General features: G+C 40.8%; 1 protein-coding gene across 4 annotated transcripts in view; it reads right to left on the bottom strand.

Moving 5' to 3' along the window:
* AGAP1 (ArfGAP with GTPase domain, ankyrin repeat and PH domain 1) overlaps window positions 1-23,562 on the bottom strand; it is a 320,069-nt gene that overhangs the window by 121,638 nt on the left and 174,869 nt on the right. For all 4 annotated transcript variants that reach the window (XM_081016056.1, XM_081016057.1, XM_081016058.1 and 1 more), the window contains 2 exons: window positions 21,391-21,495; window positions 13,025-13,193 (listed from right to left, as the gene is read on the bottom strand). In XM_081016056.1, coding sequence (XP_080872182.1) covers window positions 13,025-13,193; window positions 21,391-21,495 — 274 coding nt within the window. The remainder of the gene's footprint in view (window positions 1-13,024; window positions 13,194-21,390; window positions 21,496-23,562) is intronic.

The following is a 23,562-nucleotide window of genomic DNA, read 5'->3' as shown; positions in this document are numbered from 1 at the left end:
TTTCAATTTAGTTTCCGACTCCCATTTAGGAATCTCCTGTGCCAGGAGAGGGCAGGATCAGGGCACACCTCTTCGTTTTCCAGCACCATCAAGAACAGTCTGCTTCTGGATTGTCTGTCTAGGATGGGAACTGCGGCCTGCTCTTCTGTCCTGTAGCATTTGTACTACAAGGATGTGCAAGGTTCCATCTTAAAGCATGAGGCATAACATACTGTTTAACTCCTGCAAAAGGTTGTTTAAAGAACTAAACCAAAATATCATGGGTATGCTAACACACACCTCTCTCTCCTTTCCTGCTGCTGCTGATGTGCACAGTCTGAATAGGAGTAAAGAATTAAAAAGTTTATGTGTCCATATCAGACTGGGGTAAAGGTGTAACATGACCCCACATAAACTAGTTTATAAGGAAATAATACTGGGCTTCTCTAGGTACACAGATTTGTAAATTAAAAAGGGGGAAAGTTTTAAACCCTTATGCGTCTTGACCAGGACTAGTGAGCTTCCAGAATGTACAGCATGCTAAGGTGTTAACAGAGTGATTAAAAAGGCAAGCGGAGGTAGGAAAGAAGAGAAGTTTGACCTGCTAAAGCCTGCGACAACTCATAGTATCTGGCACGGGGGGGGGGGGGGGGAGATACCTGCTGTGAGATTTAACTTCCACTCATTGCACAGAGACCTAAGCAGGAGCACTCCTCTTACAGGGTGGTGATACACAGCAACATTTGGTGGCAGGTTTCAGCTGTTATCAAATATTCAGTTCACCTGTGCTTATAATGAAAGATGTGATACAAAATAAAGATGAGAAAATGGATTTAGCAGCTAAATATAAGATGCTCAAGCATTTTCCTTTATCCTAGGCTTTGAGATCTATACACAATTCTCAATTGCTCTTTTTACAAGCCTTCAGAGAAAAAGGAATGTCATTTAGCAATCTTTATTTTCTTTGGGTCTTCTTCAAAACCTCTCAATGTACATGCTGGCATGATAATTCCGTAGCAGATTATGAGTGGCGTCTCCTCAGGAATCATGTGTCATGCTTTCAAGAATGCATCAAAATTGTTTCTAAGGTAACATGAGATACTTGCTACTTTTCCCTCAGCAAAGTCTGACCTGTCTTGGAGTTAAGACAGACACTTTACTACATGTGCCTAATTAAAGCCGAATCCAGCAGAACTCACTCAGAGTAAGTTAATAAGACAAATATAGTCTTGCTACATATTTTTAGCAGCAATAGGGCTAGCTAGCGTTATCTTAAATTTAAGCGACTGACAAAGCCTATTAAATGTAGACAGACTAAAAATGGATGTCCTGGCTGATGATGTGCAAGGTAATGCATCTGAGAATACATCACCTTTAAACACTCTGCCCAATGTGTTTCCGCCTCGCACCAAGACTGCCTCACCTCATTGTCATATAACCCAACTAATCAGATCAAAATCAAAGAAAGGAGAATGTCAGAGTTCTGAAATATTTTCACCCAACAGGATAACAGTATCAAACACTACCACCCTGAAAATCTTTCCTTTCAAGGTAAAAATGCCAGCAAGTCTGTAATAAAAATTATTCAAATAAAACCATTTTAACAAAACTTGCTAATTGTACAAAAACAGCAATGCCAAGTACATCACCATCAAAACATACATGAATAAATTAAGCATCATGGCACTCAATAGGAATCTGGCAATTAAATACAAAAGTGGTATTGACTTCTAAGCTTACTACCAGCATGGTTTCAATGTCACAAATTTGTGGAAAATATTTTGCCCTAATTCTGCAAAAAAAAATTAAAATAAGTGTATTCACTGTTGAAATAAATGAATGTTAAACTTGGAACAAATCTATAGCTCTTGCATTTTTTCTAACTGCCTTATGAACAAGTCATGAAAATATGAAATATCCATTAATGTTTTAGAATAGAAATCATTAGAGTTCTCAAAAAATGGGCAATTCCTTCCAAAATCCTTTATAAAAGGAATTTTTGGTTTTGTATAGACACTTAAAAAATAAGCAACATGTTACAGAAAATTTATGAGTACTATATATGAACAATGCCAAGCTATAAAGGGGCAATAACCTACAAATTAGAGCAAACCATTGTCATTAAACTATTGAGTCTCTTTAAAACTAAAAGGAAGAGAAACTTTCAGAAAGAGACACACAAAGATTTTGATCCTATATTATTATTATTATTTATTTATTACTATTATTATTATATTTTAAAGCTATTACATCTAACAGCAGCCTAGTAAATGCATGTCTGCAGTGTGAGCAGTTTTGATAAACAGCCTCTGCGGGCCACACAACGGGGATAATGTATCCTTAAGTACTGCCAATGAGCTGCCATTCTGCACAGCCAATTACTTCTGTGCGTCTGTCACTCAAAGGAAAAATGACTGAACCCATTAGATCAAACCTTTGTCACTGTTCCTAATGCACTCTTAGGCCTCATTAATCTGAGGGAGCAGCAACACAGCCGCCGGTGCCTCGTTGCCTCCCCCACAACAGGACCACGTGAAGCCTCTCATCTCTCCCCCAAGTGCACCACGTTAATCAAGCTCTCCTTATTACCCCAGTCCCTGTCACGGCGGAGAGCGCTCTCTCTCTTAAATGCTCTCATTATAGCCCATCTTTAGAGCTGGCTGAGTGGAAAAAAAGAGAGAGAGAGAAACAGAAGAGGAAAAAGCAAGTCCGATCACATTAATATTCATGACAATAATTAGTATTCTAGGTCACTGAATATTCATGCTATTAGTTTGGATTTTTATGGGTTTGCTGGATGTCCTGATTGCTGGAGTGTGGAGGAAAACAGCATGGTGGGGACTTTAGATGTCAATGGCAGTTCAATACTGAGAATAGGTATGCGAATTCTCCCCTCCTTTTGGGGGCTAAATCAGCTCTTTCAACTCTCCTGATGGCTTTAGTATTTGAAAAATCACTAGAGGGAAGGGGGTGTGTGAATGAAAATGCTTGGTTTTCTTGAAAAGGTTTTAACATTCAAACGGTTGCTATTGCAAAATATAACCACCAGAGCCCAACATAATAACTTCAGTAGAACAGGATGAATCACTAATCTTAGCTACAAGGCACACCAAGACATGAGACACACAAACCAGACGATCATGAACAAAAGTGAGCAGGCTAGGGAGGGAGTGTATTACTGGCCCCTACATTTGGCTACCCAAATGATCAGGACACTTCACTGATGACTGCTCTGGGGGTCATACCATTCAGCCCTAGACACGCAAGGAACTTCAAACACACATAGTACTTACTACACCATTCCAAATCTTAGCGCACTTAGGTTATAATTTAATTTCAGTGTTAATGTTTTGACATTTGTGTTTTAAACAGCCCTGACTTTAAAAATGCTGCCTTCTGTGACCGCCTCCCCTTCTTATTCAGTCAAATTATAACCCCATGAATAATAAAAAGAAATCAAGACATTAACTGCATATTTTTTCTATGGCCTTAAACAGGGACAAGGAAAGTGAAAGCAACACTCAGAACAGGGGCTGTGTTTGCAACTGTCAGTAGAAGTTTACTACACAAGTAACATACATTTATAGCATTTTTACCCCACTCTTCAGCCAAATGCTTACATAAAATCAGTTAAAATCAGACAGTCCCTGCTTGCAGGTTTACAATCTAATAAATATGACACATAGGGGAAAAGGGGCAGTGCAAAAAGAGGAAAAAAACCTCCAGTTTTAAGACTTTGTGTCTGAGAACAGGAGTTCTTCTAATGACCAGCTGGTGCCTGGTGGAGCTGGTCTTTCAGCAGAGCTGACTGAATGAGTCCTGCTTCTCATCTCTCCTATTGAGGCAACCTAATGGAAAATATTTCAATGAAATAATGTTTTAGTGGCAAACTGCAGCTGCATGCCTGCTCCACACTTCTGGGCTTTAGTTGTTGGCTACCTGGAAAACCCAATCTATGCATTCTTGCACTGTGCAAAACACAGCACTAGAAGCATTCAAGAAGCCCTCAAAAACATGGTGAGTCATTCCCCCTTCCTCTGAAGGAGATGTAGGAAATCTCTTCCAGTAGCCCCCACCCAAAGCATTCAATCCCAGTGCCCTTTCGCTGATCTTTCATGCTGTACAGAATCCTTCAAGATCAAGCTTCCACAAATCCCCTTGCCAGCTTGCTGCAGCAAGGAGGATATCTTTTTAACTCAATATGACACAAACTCACTTCCTTCTCCTTGCTCAAAGCTCAGATACACATCCCTGTAGAGGTATCTCTGCAGTGTGGAGACAGAATCCAGGATAATGTGAAAAGGACTGTTTCGTCAGGTCCCGTAAGAGGAGGAAGGAGGGATTCTGGGAGCAACAAGCAAAGTAGAATCCTGAGTTGGAGAGGAGGAGGCTGGGGCTGAGTGTCTTCAAATACCTTTCACAATCAAGGAAGTGGTTGCTTTAGCATGGAGGATACTTCCTTATATGAATTCTCCCCTTTCCTAAATTCTCTGGTGGCCTTAGGGCAGGGGAAAGCTCAGGGTTGACCACTAATTAAAGTTGGTTTTCAAGTCAAGCAAAGCACTGTAGATCCACTGTTCAAGACTCACATTTTCCCGGACACAAAGCAGTTGGCAGGAACAGCAGGAGAAACTAATCCAGGACAGATCTTTTCCCTCTGCCTGTTCCCATTTACAGAATGTAAAAATTCCACACTTTTAAGAAGGTTAGTCTCACTTAAATTGTTCTTTTTTAAAAAAAAAGAAATGTCTGAAGGCAGACCATTACAGCTTAATCTGATTCTCAGCACTTTACCATAAAATAAGCCTACTAATGGCCACCGCATAGCTTCCTTGATGATCAAGATTAATAAGATATGAAATTCTCATTTATGAGGCTCAAACTTCATATTTTTGCAACATGTCCAAAGTGTCACACATAGTTAACAGATAATAATGGTTAGAAGTATTAATGATTGCTAATAACAGCTGTACCATTAACACATACAGGATATTTCAGTGGTGTTAAATATAACTAATACATAATAAAATGGAGATTTCTGTAGTGTGCAAATCATAAAACAACCATAATACAGCACAGCATACCATTTTTAAGACATGAAACAACACATGGTCTTTTTAGGGGAAGTGCTCTGGGGTCACAAAGAGTCGGACACGACTAAACAACAACAACATATCAAAATGATTCTGCAATAAGCTTTCTCTACTTGGCCAGTCAAAAAATTATCAGCTGCATTTGGCTAAATATTTCAATAAGAACTGAAGCCAGAAAAGCAGTCCTAACCATAGCCAATACATGGCATCCAGAAGTACTCCCAACACTAAAGCTGATTTTTTCAAGGCAAGTTCAAACAGATCCAAAATAGGAAGAACTCTTGTCACTGGATGCAGCCAATTTGTTGGCCTCCATCCAGTTTATTAAGAACATAAGATGAGCATCTACTGGATCAGGACAATGGCCCTTCTAGCCCAGCATCTTCTTCACCTAGTGGCCAACCAGACGCCAATGGGAAACTCGCACGCAGGATTCGAGCACAAGAGTAGCCCTCTCCCCTTGTCCAATCCTCATTTAAAGTCATCTAGATTGGTGGCTATCACTATGGGAGTGAGTTGCACAGTTTAATTACGTGCTGCATGAAGTAATTTATTTGATCTGTCCTGAATCTTCCAACCTTCAGCTTCACTGAATGTCCACAAATTCTAATGTTCTGACAGGTGGAGAAAACATCTTTATACACTTTCTCCATACCAGGTATAATTTTATAGACCTCTTACTCACTTTTTCTTTAAACTTAGAATTTCCAAATGTTGCAACCCTTCTTCACAGAGGAGTTGTTCCATTCCCTTGATAATTTTGGTCACCATTTTCTGAATGTTTCCCAACTCTCTCTCTCTTTTTAGAAGATGGCACCAGAGATATACACAGTGTTCCAGATGTGGGCACACTATAGATCTGTATAGCAGCACTATGTTGTATTATCAATTCCTTTCCTGATGATCTCTTGCATGTAATTTGACCTTTTCACAGAGCCACACACTGAGTCGACATCAGCATTTAGTTATCTACCATGACCCCAAGGCCTCATTCCTGGTCTGTCATCCCCAGATCACAACCCATGAGCACACCTGTGAAATCAAGATTTTTTTGCCCCAACATGCATCACTTCCCACTTGTTTACAATGAATTGCATTTGCCATTTTACCACCCATTCACTCAGTTTGGAAAGGAGCTCTTCACAATCTCCTTTTGTTTTAATGGCCCTGAACAATTTAGTATCATCAGCAAACTAGGCCACCTCACTGCTCACCCCTAACTCTATATTGTTAAAAAGCACAGGTCCGGATACAATCCTTGGGACACTCCACTTGCCACACCTCTCCATTTGGAGAACTGTCCATTTATTCAGACTCTCTGCTTCTTGCTATTTAACCAGTCCTGGCCCATAAGTTATCTCCTCTTATTCAGTGACTGCTAAGCTTACTTAGGAGTCTTTGGTGAGATACTTTGTCAAAAGCTTTTTGGAAGTCCAAGCATACTATGTGAAATGGATCACTTATGCTTGCTGACACTCTCAAAGAACTCTTAATATGTTCATGAGTCAGGATTCGGCCTTGCAAAAGCCATGTTGGCTCTGCTTCAGTAAGATAACTTCTATATGCTTGGTTACTTTATATTTAACAAAACTTTACACTAATTTTCCAAGGACAGATGTTAAACTAGCTGGCTTGTAATTTCCAGGACCTCCCTTGGACCCCTTTTGAAAAACTGGTGTTACATTGACTACTTTCCAGTCCTAAGGTATGGAGACTGATGTGACGAACAAGCTACAGTGCAGCTTTTGAACTGATGGGGGCAGGGAGTCGACAGGAGCTGAGGAGGTTCCAATTCAGATCAGGATGCCCTTTTTAAAACTAAAAGGGCAGGATTTGTGTTATGTATAACAACATATACTTTTTACGCCTTCTTTAAAATATGAAGGTTTTAGCTTAATTTCCTGTGGCCCCCAAGCTTCCCTGCTAAGGTAGAGCATTAGTTTTTCTATAAATTTCCTACCTCTAGAAGTTAGTTCCCGAGTTGCAAATTCTTACATCATTTGGATCTTACAGAATTTAGATCCTAGAAGAGTGACCTTACTGTGCCCTTGCCTTGTGCTGTTTTGATTAAATAATTAAATAAATGGGTGTCACTTACGTTCTCCTCCCAAGTCAGCTTAACTCACCTTGGTGCTTTTGTCATCTTGGGCTGGGATGCTTCATCAGCTGAGGTTCCCTCTAGCTTATGGAGCGAGCTTCTCTTGCTAACTGGCTCTAAATTTATATTCCTTGCTGGTTCCTCCTGGCTACTGTAGTAGCCAATGAGGTCAGGAGGTGTGGCTCAAATTCAGTTAGCCCCCTGGGAATGGGGAGTGAACAATGAGTGTTGATTGAATGGGAGGTGGATAATGGCTGGTGAGTCAACTGCCTTGGAGTGTGGCCCTTCTTTCCTTCTGTCAAACGTTAATTCATAATCTCTATGACCTCCCCAAGCTGTGATGGGAAGGAGAGTTGAGTAGCAGCAGTTTAATGATGATACCAAACTCCAAATTTCTAGACAACCCGTCCATGTGGTTGCATATAGATGTAAACAGCATGGAAGATAAAATGCAACACAAGACAAAGGCTACAGCATCAAGCATGAGTCTCCTGGCACTATCTGGCATTCCATTCAACTCCTGCCCATTTAGGGGATCCAGACAGATAACCTGACTGATGATATGTGTACCATTAAGATCCAGCAGAACCCACAGGGACACAATTCCCTTTTCTATGAAAAGGTGGCACAGTAACACAGTGCTGCCTCAAGGTCTGATCTACATGATGGGTTACAGCTGAAACAGAATGAGCTAATTTAAAATTAAAGAAGAAATGATTATTTGAAAAAAAAATTGCTCTTTTTCATATTCATGCTCAATGATCATGGATTCATCAGTAGCTATCAAGCAGGTTGTTGATTCATTGTTTAGACTCAACATATCAATGTTCAAAATCGACACATTGTAACTTGGATCTTAAATTTTCCCATGAATAAAATGTTCCAGCTTGGTTGATACTACAGTAATGTCAAATTTTATTTAAAAAAGGATTCTTGTCTATGAATGATAGTAGACACAAGGTAAACGGCGATCCAATGCTTCTTCCTCATTTGACCCACAATAAAGTGTTCTTTCACATAGCAGCTGACCACACTATTCCACGGATTTGTTGTTGTTGTTGTTTAGTTGTTTAGTCGTGTCCGACTCTTCGTGACCCCATGGACCAGAGCACGCCAGGCACTCCTGTCTTCCACTGCCTCCCACAGTTTGGTCAGACTCATGTTTGTGGCTTCGAGAACACTGTCCAACAATCTCGTCCTCTGTCGTCCCCTTCTCCTTGTGCCCTCCATCTTTCCCAACATCAGGGTCTTTTCCAGGGAGTCTTCTCTTCTCATGAGGTGGCCAAAGTATTGGAGCCTCAGCTTCAGGATCTGTCCTTCCAGTGAGCACTCGGGGCTGATTTCCTTAAGAATGGATCGGTTTGATCTTCTTGCAGTCCATGGGACTCTCAAGAGTCTCCTCCAGCACCATAATTCAAAAGCATCAATTCTTCGGCGATTAGCCTTCTTTATGGTCCAGCTCTCACTTCCATACATCACTACTGGGAAAACCATGGCTTTAACTATACGGACCTTTGTTGGCAAGGTGATGTCTCTGCTTTTTAATTCCACGGATTACATTGTCTGAAAGCATGCTGGCCTGAAGGTTCCACTGAGCTTACAAGGGCCTGGTGAAGCATTTCCAGGAAGCAGGCCCTTTTGCAATAATGGAACCAATTGTATTGCTACTGTGCATTTGAACATTTAACATTCAAATCCTATTCCTATCTGCAATTTAGCTGAGTTGACTAGCTCAATTGTGCCACAGAGGCCTCTGAAAAATTATATTGATTTTTATGTTGGCATGCCAATTATCCTTTGCAGAATTTTGATCTATGAGACTTGTTCTTGTAGATACAATTTGGGAACTCTGTCATTCATACAAGCCTATCAGTAGCTGGTATGAACTGTGTGAATTTCTGCTGTGGCAACTAATGAAAATTGCCCTGTCTCAACTCTAATGTGTGAAGCTGGGGTATTAAAAAGTAAATGTAAGATATTATGAAATATCTTTTGGGCTGCCTCTGAAATATGAATTTCTACCAATCCTCATACTTCTCGTCCATAAAGCAGCTGTTTGTTATTGTGTATTTTAATAATATATTGATTTTATAGTTGTAGGATGCTTCAAAGTCATTTTTACATATAAACAGCATATAAATATTAATTTATATAAGTAATAATAATAAAATAATAATTTAACATTAGTCATATACTTCCCCCATATATTCTGTTAGTATCCAAAAAGTCTTAATGCAATAGATTTTACAAACATGGTCTTTGTTTCTTGAATTTAAAATAATAACTGGCTCTATGGATAATAGTTAAATAACTGGCAACTACAAGCAGGGGCTATTGCTTATCATCTGCTATATATTCAGTTTTCATGGCAGACCTGCACAGAGCAGCTGTAAAGAAATTAAAATGCAAGGCAAAAAATTAGTTTGCTTCAATTTTTAAAAAAATCATTTGGCTCTTACAAAATGACTGGCTCTCTCTTCAAATCTGGGGTTATGTTATAACAGGTTTCATTTGTGGATGTAATGACAGAAGCTATCTTTAAGTATGGAAATCAGATTGATGAGCTGCATTTTCATTTTTCTCTCCTGTCTGGGCTCAGCCACTCTCCCTGCAGTGCAGCTCCAATGTTACACCTTTTCTGGTACATAAGGTATTACTTGAAAATATGTTCAGGGAGAGGGGTGGGGGAACCAGAGAGAGAGAGTTAACAAAACATTTGTTCCCAGTATGTTTCTGAGCACAATTCAAAGTGTTGGTGCTGACCTTCAAAGCCCTAATGGCCTCAGCCCAGTATGCCTGAAGGAGCGTCTCCACCCCCATCGTTCTGCCTGGACACTGAGGTCCAGGTCCAAGGGCCTTCTGGCGATTCCCTCACTGCAAGAAGTGAAGCTACAGGGAACCAGGCAGAGGGCCTTCTCAGTGGTGGTGCCCTGTGGAACATCCTCCCACCAGATGTCAAGGAAATAAACAACTATCTGACTTTTAGAAGACATCTGAAGGCAGCCCTGTTTAGGGAAGTTTTCGATGTTTGATCGTTTATATTATTATTATTATTATTATTATTATTATCATCATTATCATCATCATCATCATCACCACCACCACCACCACCATTAATTGTGTTGGGAGCTGCCCAGAGTGGCTGGGGAAATTCAGCCAGATGGGCGGGGTATAAATAATAATAATAATAATAATAATAATAATAATTATAATTATAATTATAATGAGAACCAACAGATTAGATTTCAATGTCATATAAGCATAGTGGGAGCTAAGACAAATTTGTTCTTGCTCCAAACTACAAGGACTTGCATCTGGTAAATTTTGGAATGACTTGGATTAAAACATGAGCAACAACTGTAAGATGCTGCTAACTTACATTCACTTTCATTTCTCCCTATATTTTGGTAAACTACTCAAAACAGGTAATCAAACTGCCTTCTTGCAATTCCCAACCCAATTCATATGAAAAAGCCCCCCCCCCCCATTGATAATGATGGATTCATTACAGTGCCTTTTGAAAATAGGCCAACTGGAGAAATCCCTGAGAAACTTGGAAGCAATTTTCACTAATTCCACCCACAAAATTTGGGTCCACCTTTTTCCTTCATGTGTTTTCATGGCTCAGAAATGGGGAACCTGTGGCTCTTCAGAAGTTGCCAGACTTTAACCCCCAACCTTCCTGATCATTGGCCATGCTGGCTGGGGCTCATGACAGTTGGAATCCCAACAATATATGGAGGGTCACAGGTGTTGCCCCCTGGAACACATTATGTTAAAAAGTTTTTTGTAAAGACTCTTTTAAGCATTTATTCTTTTTAAGAAAAAAGCGTGTTTTAGAAGTAAATTGATGCAAAGCTGCTTTATATGATGCACTCCATACTAATTCTTGCATTATAGAGCACACATTTTACAGGCAAAATCCAGACCAGCAGGGACCCAATCCTTTCCCATTCTTGCATCACATGTCCATGTCCTTTCAAACTGCAATTTCTGCGCGTGGGAACCATTCCCCAAACACACTGTGCCTGCATTTGGTACTCAGAAAAACCAGTTCCTGCATACAAATTTTAACATATGATGAACTGGCCACCACAGTATTTTGTTTTGAAGCACACTAGTTTTGACGTTAGAAATTATAAGAATCCGCCTCCCCCCCAGTGAACTATGTGAGTAGAAACAGCAAGATAAAACATTTGTTTGGAATTCAAAATATTGTTGGTTTGTGGAAAGTGACTCAAGTGGCATCTTCAGACTTCAAGTGGTTGTTTATTATCTGTGGTCCTAATGTTCCTGCTGTATTGTATGACATTGAGTGATGGTGCTAGGATGTGACGGGGTAGGCAGATAGCAGGTATAGTTGGAGTGGAGGAGCTGACTGTTATCTGGGGTGGAGACCCATATGTTTGGTCACTGTCCTGTTTCAGCACTCCCACTCCTCCGGAAACTACTGCTACTTTATCATTTGAGCTGTCTAGTTTGAAGGTGCTGTCACTGAATGCCAGGTTAGCCTGTATCAAGATCATGCTTGTCCATGACTTTACTGTGGATGAAAGGCTTGCCTTATTGCGACTTGGATAGGTGAGCTAGGTTAAGGTTACCAGATTTTTTTCCATGAATCTGGGGACACTTTACAACTTCAATGGATTTTGTATGGGAACTGATTTGTAAATCTGGGGACTGTCCCCGGGAAATGGGGACGTCTGGTAACCTTAATGCTAGGTGGCCCTGACCTAACTCAATTGTGCCCATCTGGGTTCTCGGTTCAGCCCCAGACTAGACCAAGGGGCTGAGGGCAGCAAGTGCTATTGTTCATACAAGCGCCGCCTCAACAGAAAACCACTTGATCTTGGAATGGATTTAGAAGGTCTGCACCTGGTATTGGGCCAGAGACAGACTGGGGATGCTGCTGGTGTATCAACCACCCTCATGCCTTCCAGCATCTCTAACCAAGCTGGTTTCTGGCATCGTGTTGGAGGACCCCTGTTGCTGGGCCAGCTTGGCACTTCATGGCCTCCATGAAAACCATTAGGCAGTCTCAAACAGTCTTTAGACCAATACACTGGGCAGGGGATAAAAGAAGTATATGCTGCTGCCAATGCAAGTAGACTGGTGCAGTCTTAAGATATCAGCTTCCAACACAAAACACTGAAACAGGTATCAGATGTTCTAAACACGTCATAGAAGTAAAGACCCATTGACCTTATGGTAAATGTGAGGGAAACACGCATCTTATGTAACCTGTGTTTTAACACTCACAAGCTGAAATTTTATCTGGTAGCCACTCTTGTCCTGATTATTTGCTCTATCAGTCCCCCGATCATTGCATCATCAAATCAAGACTTAGATAGTTGACATGTTTTTTGTCCCGAGACGGCACTGTTTCCTGCCACTGGTGGATGTGGCCACCCCACACTCTTACACTACACACAACACCTACTCTCACATGCAGGCAGACACACACATGCTAACATGCAGAGAGATCCCAGTGCAGAGCCATGGGGAGGTATTTTGTTCCCTCTTGATCATTTCAAAAGTGGAGAGGGCACAGGTTTCTTTCCCTGCCACAGACTCCACCTCCTCTAGCAAGATGGGTCTTGGGGGTTGAAAAAGTTGCTTGTAGGGTCAGAAATGTTGCCTGGGGTGCAGAAGTTGCTAACTACCAACTCCTTAGCAGTTCTGCATTCTGCACACCAGTTAGAATACCTTGGGAGGTACACTGACACAATGCCTGGAATGTACAACTTCAGGTGGCAGTTGGGGTCACACAATAGAGTGATCCTCCATACAAAAAACCAGCAACACTTAATCATAGAACTGCAATGGACTGTAGTCGTGTTGCTTTAAAACTTACCTGAATTTGGTGAGATCTGTAAACTGCTTATGTCTTTGGACAAGCCATTTGTTTTCGGAGTGGAGATGGGTACACATGCTGACGTAGCTCGAGGTGGCCTCTTCCCTGGGACTTTAACTGTGGTCCTCAGAAGATCAATTTCTTTTCCATGAACATTCTGCATATAATCCTGCATGAAAGGAACATGAAGGTATGTATTTTAATGTGGGAGAGAGGATGGATGTGATTTTGAGATGGTAGGATCCAAAGACCTTACACGACTAGTTCCATGTGCCCAACAGGGCTTTGGGTGTTGATTTATTAAAACAGCAATGCACTGTTCTATATGCAAAACTACTGTTGAGCTTCAGAGAACTTCTAAAAGCAGACTATACATAGCATAGGAGACGCTAGGCTGTTAAACAGGAAAGTATATAATTCCCACTGGGAATGCTCAAACCCATGGGTACATGTAAAGCAACTCTTTGGAGCCTATATATGAAAGACAGCAAACAAGCAGTATTTTTGTTATACATGACGCACATGGACATGAAAAAGCATGGACAGAGAGTGGGAAACTGTATTAGCTTATTCAACAGAACAGTTTTCAGATGCCTGCCTAAAATGAGTATTTTAAACTATCTACCCCATGGTATAACAGCCTTGATTGATGATACAGACCTTATTTATTTAAAAAAACTTGTATTTTTTAAAGACAAATTAAAGTGACTTATGACAATAAAGTGCAGATGAATGTGAAAAAGCTCCATCAATGTAGGAGTCATGCAGAACACAATTAACAGACCTAATTTTCAGCAGGCATAAAGGCATAAAAGGCACCAATGAAAGAATTAGCCCAGAATTAGATGCATGGTATGAGGTACAAAGTAGGGGAATTCACTCTTATGCATCTATGCTTTTCACCGACAGTACTACTGAATTCCAAAATCTAACTGCAAAGAAAGGGAAAATGGACGAAAAACAAGCCTGGTAAATAGTGTAGCCGTATGATTGTTTTTAAAGGTTATTACTGAGGGAGAGGAATGAAAGACATTGACAGTTCAGAAGCTAGTCTTGACAAATCGCATACAGTATCATTGCAAAAAGCGTACATTACCTTTTGAAATCAATACTAGCCCCCACTTTCAAATTTCTATAACATACATGTTAAGTGTCCATGGCTCAACTTGAGACAAGAACAATAATTTAAAATCTTAATTAAACCTTGACTGCGTATTCCATGTAAATGAAATAAAATGTTTTCAAAATGTATCCTAAACTTTTAGACCAGGGATAGTGAACTTTATTATTATCTCCCAACATATCATGACATTCTGCTCGATGGAGCGGTTTTAAACCCAGTGTTTTTACCCACTGCAGATTCTACAAAATCAGTAGGTGCCTGGGCCCCCCATAATAATTGTTTGTGGGGCTGGCTCCAGTAGTTCTCTGTCCATTTTATCAGTCTCATGTTATGAATCCCTCACCTTTTCCAGCTACAATATAGTATGGCTTCTAGTATATAAGCCACAAATATGTTTTAGGCGGTAGCGGCAGAGGGGAGTGTTTCAGGGGGAGATGTCAATACTGTTTTTCAATGAAATTGTGACGCTAACATCACTGTATGAAATGTCATCTTAAACTATTCCTTAATGTTTCAACACTGTGTAATGCAACAGTCCCTTTCACTGTATATAAAGTACATAACAGTAATTGTTTCACAGACTAGGAAACTGTCAAAGTGCTGTTTCCTTCCAGCAAGATCTCAACACTTTTCCATCGCAAATTTTGCTGCCCTGGAGAAATAAAAGGTTACAAAAAAGCATAGCCACTTCAGAATAGTGATTTATTGTATGATCACATTAGAAAAAGATGAAGATGACCCTGTCATCTGGAATATGCTGTGTTAAAGAGAAGATAGCAAGCCTGATTTTGATATGCAAATATTACAAAGAAAACTCCCCTAGACGTTAGTTGTAGAAAATGCTGATCGCAGAAAAAAAAAGATGGGGGGACAGGAGGGGGAAAGAACCTTTAACAAGACACGAGGGTAATTCAAAGCCAAGTACTTTTAAACAGCACTTAACAAGTCCCCAGAGCCAACTCCATAGTGGCCCACCCCAGAAGTGCTATCTTCTGCCCCTCAACAGCTTGAAAAAGTAGTAATTGCAAATCCATTTACATTTTGCCTCTCAAGTTTTCCACGTTCATAATTCAGCAGCATACAAAAAGCACCGGAGCCAGGAGGGTCTCCTCCCGAAAGGTGTTCATATCAAGGTAACTGAGCATCTGAATACCCTGCACCCCGTGGCTCTTGCACCTCTGCCATCGCTTGTTTTTTACATTCCACTCCTAATTATGTTGCATCTATTGCCATACACTTAATTAGCTGCATTAATGTGATTTCTTTTCACATAGTCAAGCAATTAAGAGCTATGATTGAGTTTCATTCAATTAGCCTCAACAAACATGCTAATTGATGTCCCAGATGCAAATGAGGTGCAATGAGAGAAACCTGCTAGCAATTGAGTGCCATGTCAGAGACCCACAGCTCTCAGCTTGCTGACAGAAGCACAGCTTAACACGGGTACCACCTTCTGTGGAGCTGTTTTCAAGGGGATTTGGGCAGTCAGTCTGTGTGGGGAAGGTCGTGGCATATTCCATTAGGACTTCCGTACACCAAACGGATTCCTACAGAAATAATAATATGCAACAACACATCCAATCTGTTCTGAATATCTGCACAGCAATTGCTGCAAAGCAGCCTAGTGCATCGAAAATACACTTTACCTCTGCTACCTAGATGCAAGCATTTCTGTTAAACTGAGATCTGCACACATTCTCTTGTGCTAGTAAAATACAACATACGTAATTGCCTACAGTTATCATTAACTGGCAACTTCATCTTAGTCAGCTGTGGGCAATGTGGTAGTTGAAGTTAAACTCAAAACACATTAATCAATCAATAAATTCCTACCATACACCCACTATATTGATAGCCACTGCTTTTCTTTCTGAGGATACCCTTGGCATTTGTGCAAACAGAGCAGTGCTGATGTGATAATTTGACTACACTACCGCTCACTGCACATAAGGCTGTACAACATGTTGTAAAGGTGGTGTCTCCCCTTCACATTAACACCCCGGCACAGTCGGCTTGATATTTACATTTTTTATTACATATGTGTAAGAAACAGCTACAGTTCAGGATTATGCATCTGAATTCGTTGAGTCAGATTCGGGGAGTGGCTTCCTTCGATTCTCCCGCCAACAAAGGAGGTGGGGAAATTTCGCAAGACGTTTTTGACCCTTATGTTTCATTTCCCTCCTTCAAATCTTTGCTGATTTGAAAGCCCCCTCCCTTCCAGAGTCTGAGCTCCCTTCCCGGGCCTCTGGGCGGTTGAAGGGCTCCACAGCATCCCCGAGCCCCTGCTCCGCCTCTTCTGTCACTTCCTCCTCTGAATTCTCCCTGACACATGTGTTGAAATAGACTTTTGCTTATAAATGACTAAGAGGAAGTTACCAAATATTTTAAAATAATTTTAAAATAAAAAGTAACTGCGCAATCCAAGTTAGGGACTACTGTCAGAGATTACAACTATCTTAAATTTTTGTTGAACTTTCTTTTTATAATAATTAAAATTAATCCATCCCACTTCTATTGGGACATTTTGAAGAGGAGTGTGGCTAGGAGACCCTTTATTAGCTTCATAAGAAAATAAGAAGAGCCTGGATCAGGCCAATGGCCCATCTAGCCCAGCTTCCTGTTCTCACAGAGAACAACCAGATGCCCATGGGAAGCCTGAATGCAGGACTCTCCCCACTTGTATTTCCCAGCAACTGAGAGTGGAGGTGGAGCAGCCATTAATAGCCCTTTCCTCCATGAATCTTATTTTGAAGGCATCTAAGTCTGTGGCCATCAACACCTCTTTATGGGCTGTGTGAAGTACTTTTTTGGTCTGCAGTAAAACTTCCAACGTTCAGTTTCATGTCCACAAGTTCTAGCGTTGAGATAGAAAGAGAAGCTTTTTGTATACCATGTAAAAAAGTGACTCCTCTAAATCACCTTTTCTCTTAAAATAAAAAGTCCTAAACTCACGTAGATGAGTTGCACTATCCTCTTACTAGTGAAACTCTACAATTATATGGTTCTATGAGTCCATCATGTATGCTTCCTGAGTCATGTTAGGTGAAATCGGAAACAGATCCATTCTGGAGTAAGATTCCTCTTTATTAGAAAAGAAGGTGTTGTCTCTCTCTATCAGTTGCATGCCATTAACAGAAATTTGGAGCTGCAAAGTCTGCAATCCTGGCTCGGTTGTGCTGCTGTTTGCAAGGGAGTGTGTGTTCCCTCCAGGGTGAGTGAGACCCCAGCTGACAAATGTATCAGTATAACACCATAACCATATAAAAGACCCCCTTCCCTTTGTTTATGAGATTCAAAGGCATAACATGAAGCACTCTGCAGCAAATGGGAAGCTACACTAATTTTAAAGCCATAGACTACACTGAAGCTAAAAGGTAAAGGTAAAGGTACCCCTGCCCGTACGGGCCAGTCGTGTCCGACTCTAGGGTTGTGCGCTCATCTCACTTAAGAGGCCGGGAGCCAGCGCTGTCCGCAGACACTTCCGGGTCACGTGGCCAGCGTGACGAAGCTGCTCTGGCGAGCCAGCACCAGCGCAGCACACGGAAACACCGTTTACCTTCCCGCTATAAAGCGGTACCTATTTATCTACTTGCACTTAGGGGTGCTTTCGAACTGCTAGGTGGGCAGGAGCTGGGACCGAACGACGGGAGCTCACCCCGCCACGGGGATTCGAACCGCCGACCATACGATCGGCAAGTCCTAGGCACTGAGGTTTTACTCACAGCGCCACCCGCGTCCCATCACTGAAGCTAGTTGCACCTAAATAAGATCATACATATGTTATTTTCTACTGCATTGTTAGTGTTGTGAGCCATTTTTATCTCAACATTGCTTTTGGAAAAGAAGCATGCAGATGCTAAATTAAGATTAGATTAAAAATTAAAACAAATAGATCGTTTCAGAAGGCTGCTTGATTAGAACTAGGGGGGTAGGAATTCCTGAATCTCAACCCCCCCCCCTTGGATCGCCCCATTAGGATTGCCTGCAGAATCGTTGTATTTCAAAATAATCCAAATGTTTGACATCTAGAGCTTCTGCTTTAGTTTTGGACATATCAAAAGCAAAATACCCACCACCCACATTGCTACACATTATATTGTTTCTCGCTAAACAGCAGTAAATAAGGCAGCTGCCGTGCACTTTTATCAGATTATCCACACACTCTCTTGTTAAGCATTATTTATGGGCTGTGTGAAGCCAGGAAATATAGGAAGGGTGACATTGACCAGAGTTAACTTCATGGGCAAAAGAAAGACTGTAGCTCAGTGGCAGAGTATCTGCCTTGCATGTAGAAGGCTCCCGGGTCAATTCTTGGAATCTCCAGGTTCGGCAAGAGGAGCCTCCTGGCTGGAATCCTGGAGAGATGCTGCCAGACAGTACTGAGCTAGATGGGTCAATGGTCTGATTCTGTATCAAGGCCTATGTTCCCAATGATCCATGTTTAACCAGAATCAGAAGGGAAGAAAAGGGAGAAATACATGACATATGAGGGGCAGAGGAAAGTACCAGTAGAAGTTAATAAATGTGACGTGGGGACAGATTCTACTGTTTCTTTTCTTTTTTAATCAAATATCCCTGGTATTCATGCAGTACAAGTTCTTAAAGGTTTTAGAATGCACTCTTTTCTACAAATATAATATTAAACTAAGATTTGCAAAGTACATCTTTGGTTGGGGATCAGTCTGTACTTCCTCTCCATGTATGAGTAGTACATTTATGGTGGTGCAGAGGTGATATAAAATGCTAAATTATTAATGGCAAAGCCTTACTTAGACTTTACTAAGAACACTGCAGAATCAGGGCTTGACTGAGCAGTTCAGAAACCATAGACCATATGCATGAATTGTTATGCTCAAAAGGACTTATGGGACATGCAGAATAGGTTTTCTGATTTCTAACTAGATCTGGCATGGGACCTATTTACCTTGCACTGTTTCATACTGTGCCCTGCTGGAGAGTTTAGAAATCACACAGGGCCAATGATTTTCTCTACTTTTATTTAGCTTACTTGATGAAAAATCTCATTCTCTTTAAAAAGACTCAATGACAACAATTCTTTATAATCTACGTGGGCATAATAGAGTACACTAACTATAACAACCCTATCCAATGTCTGCTAACCTAATCATCCCTTATTTTATTTATCACCACTGTTCAATGCCTCCTTATTCCAATCAAAGTAAGCAAAACACATCAATCTTTTACCATTCTGATAATTAGCAATATTAATTTCTGCAGAAATTAAGTGAGTTAAGTTAAATTCTTTGTCTTTAATATGCTCGTCATACTTCTATCCAATTAACTGTGTGAAATGCCTTTGTGCTTTTGTTTCCCTATCAATAACTAATTTAATTCAGTCTTAGTAGACTGAAAATTTATTTAATTCATACAAACCATACTTTACAGGAAAACAACAAATTATGGCAAATTACAAATCTTATTTCAAAACGCTATTTTATAACTGAAAAAGATCATTGAAAACTGGTTAACAACCTGCAAATCTATTTAGATTGCTAAGTATTGTTTGAGAGTATTGTATGTACTGACTGGCAAATGCTGATGACTCTACTTTTTTGTGTACAGAGGGAAGTCAGACATTTTTATTGCAAAATGCCGTCTGGAAAAGATGCAAAATAAAATAGCTAAAATGCAGAGGAAAAATAAAGGGAGGGGAACAAAGACCCCCTTCCCTTTGCTTATGGGGTTCAAAGGCATAACATGTAGCACCCTGCAGCAAATGGGAAGCTACACTAATTTTAAAGCCATAAAATGCTATAAAGTGCCCTGCAGGGCAGGACTACACTGAAGCTAGTTGCACCTAAATAAGATATGGTTCATTTACTTCGAAGCTTAGCCTAATGTAATCATCAGTGGATTTCTAGCCTAGAGTTGTAACAGGCAAGTAGCCGACACTGCAGAGGCGACACTCCCAGCCACTGAGGAGGCTTCAGTTAGATTGCTGTTGATTAGAAAATTTTTCAGTTTTGACAAGCACTTAATGAACATAAATCGCACCTTGATTGGTTTCCACTGGGGCCACAGGCACACCTGGGGGGGAAAGAGATCATCTCCTCCTACGAAAGACCTTAGGAAATCTACAATTGTGTTATAAGCTTAGCCAAAAACACGTATTTATAAAATACTGCTGGATGTAGCCACATCGTTATGCACACTGTTCTTATATGTTCAGTACTACTGGATAACACACAGTGATACTTTCAGTCTAAATTCAGAAATACAGGGTTACTTCCAAGTGCCGGGAGATGAGCTTCTTAAAAGAAATTATGTTTGCCTTTGAAATGTTCCTAGCAAACTTTCTACTCCACTGGGAAAAGACATAGAAAGTTTAATACATTGTCATTTAGTGTGAAAAGAATGATTTCTATAAAAACACCAAAATCTGTGCAAATAAATAAAGCATAGATGGAGGCTTAATATTGCACAGAAAATAAACTATGCATTATGGCTCTCCAATAACACTACATTTGAAAGCTACATTTAGCAACCATTCCCTTTATCAAAGGAAACTCTGAAATGGCACTTATGTATCTTATCAAACGCCCCCCCCCCTAATACTCAACTGTAATCAAACTATGTTTTTAATTCTAATTTTCACATTGATTAGAACTGCATTTTCCTTTAAAAAAATAATGGATACTTGTCAGTCAACCTCTATCCACTCCCTTCACAATGTTAGAAGATGAGCAATTAAATAGGCCTGAGATGGTACGTTTGATGTTGTTGGGTCCAGTGATGGTGCTGTCTGGGTGTATGTGGCAGCAATGCTGGCATCTGGGTTTACTGCAGGCTCTGGTACCAGTGTCCATGTTAAATCTGCTTGCTGTATTATTGTGGGTGAGGAGTTGTTTAAGATTGGGTGGCTGTCTGTAGGCAATGAAAGGTTATGGAAACAGTTCAGGATCACAATACCTCAGTGACCGCCTCTCCCCATATAAACCGTCCCGGACTCTGCGTTCATCATCTGAGGCTCTTCTTTGTGTGCCTCCTATATGAGTTCCAGAGAACGGGCCTTTTCTGTACTGGCTCCCTGTTTGTGGAATGCTCTCCCCAGTGAGGTTTGCCTGGTGCCTTCATTATGTATCTTTAGGCGCCAGGCAAAAACCTTCCACTTCCTTCAAAAATTAACTAACCTTGAATTAACTAACCACTGTAATTTGTGTGGGTCTGATTCCTGGTTTTGAAACATCATTTGATAACTGTGAAATGCATGCACACTTACATGTAAACTTGGATGATAGGTCAGTACGCCATTATCAGAGAGAGTAACATATTTCTTCTTCCACTCTTTATTTAAAGATCTGCAACTTCGCTTCAGCAGCATGCCCTATTAAGAAGAAAGAAGTAATATGAAACACACTGTTAGACACACACACACACACACACACACACACACACACACGTATATATATGTTCATATCCTATAAAGTTTTACAGCATTTGTTATTGCACTAACTACTTTGATATGGCTCCTTCATTCACATACTAGTGAGTACATTCTTTTAAAATAACATTATCAGTATACATACCCATCATCCATACCCACCCCGCCGGCAGCCTCATATCTTATACATTTTAACCAGTTGGGGATACAAACTAGGAGGAAGGCAACAAGTTAAAGAGTGGTCCCCATACTGATCTTTGGAGGGACCCCACTTCTTATATCCATCCATGATGAGAACTGTCCATTTATTCCTACTCTCTGCTTCCTGTTCTTTAATGATCGAATTATGGGAATCCTTATTAACAGTTCTGTGTGGCACCTTTAAGACTAACCAAGTCAAGCTACAATTCTGTACCTATCTATTAGGGAACAATCTCTATTGAATTCAGTGGGACTTATTTCTGAATAATACGTGGTTATTGTGCTATGAAACCAAATCAGAAATTGTGACAGACGTGGCCCCTTCTGAACCATGATAACACATAGGTGCTAAATTTATACAACTTCAATGTTTAAGTGCCCACTTTTTCGTTGAAAGGAGGGCAAGGAGAAAACCAGAAGAGCTTAGCCATGCCTAAATGATCGGCTAGCAGTTCCATGAAGTTGAGCATTCACCACTGTGGACATTACTCTGGAGAGAGTAACCTTCTGGCATGAAGACATCACACTGACTTCCTCTGACTCAAATGACTCTAATAGCAGAAGCCCTAGTGCAACCAAAGTCTTCCCTGCTCTATCTGCTGGAGAAGGATAGAATCCTATAAATGAAGAGGCATCTCTCTGTGAAAGGAGAGCCAGCCACTGAGAAGCTGCAGCTGATACATAAGGTTCAGACCAAGAGTAACTGCTGCTCAAGTAACATCTGAGCTATTTTCTCATATTCCATTCATGAGTCATAGAATCATAAAATCATAGAATTGTCGAGTTGGAAAGGACCCCAAGGATCATCTAGTCCAACATTTGACCAATATTTGACCTATAAAGTCTTAAATAGATCTGGACCACAATACCTCAAGGACCGCCTCTCCCCTTAGGAACCACCCATAGGAACCCGCTGATCATCATCTGAGGCCCTTCTCTGTGGGCCTCCTCTGTGGAAGGTCCAGTGGGTGGCAGCAGGGAGGCTCACCTGACAGCTTCATTACATAAGTTTAGGCGCCAGGCAAAATTGTTTCTCTTCAACCAGGTGTTCAACTGTGGGTTATTGGTTTGTTTTTTAATATGTACTTTGTATTCTCAATTTGTATTTTTCTGTTGTGAACTGCCCTGAGATGTTCAAATGGAGGGTGGTATACAAATTTAAACAATAACAATATCCCCAGTACCAGGTGCTCCCCTGCTTTCAGCCTCACAAGACTTTTAGCAAAGACATTCTTGCCAACCGCTGTGAAGTGCAACATGTATCTTCCCAAAAGTCCTTCCTAAACAAAGCACGGACCATGGTCCAAAAAGCCAAAGCTTTCCTGACGACACCACCTATGCAGCTAGTATTTTCCTCTCTCTTCCTGGGCCACAACCTTCAACAGGAAGGAGCGATGAAAAAAACCACCTATGCCTCAAAGCCCTTCAGCTTCTTTTGCAGTCTCATAGTCCCTTGCTATATGTCAAAGGCTGTGGCTGGCAGCATTGTTTGTATGAATCAGAAGGGGTTGTGGTCAGCGGGCTTTATATGAATCTGCATTCTCAGGCAGGAAGTAGGTCACTGCAATGCCCTTGGTCCTACGTACACCATGAGACAGCACTTTAGCCCCCCCACTCAAAACATCCTAGCAAACACCCCTGTTTACAAGTCCTGGTCATAAGCTCCCAATCAGTTGTCCAGAGTGCCCCAGTCTTTCCTTTGCCTTTGTTGAGGTCAGCGCTTACATCAGAACATAGATGAATCTACTTCATCTGATGATATAAATGAAATGTATCATCTTTAATGCTTGATGATAATATAAAAGAAAA

This window comes from Podarcis pityusensis (genome assembly GCF_964106645.2).
Source record: "Podarcis pityusensis genome assembly, chromosome: 1".
Taxonomy (NCBI): Eukaryota; Metazoa; Chordata; class Lepidosauria; order Squamata; family Lacertidae; genus Podarcis; species Podarcis pityusensis.
The sequence above is the reverse complement of the archived record's forward strand: the minus strand, read 5'-3'. Positions and strand labels throughout refer to the sequence as shown.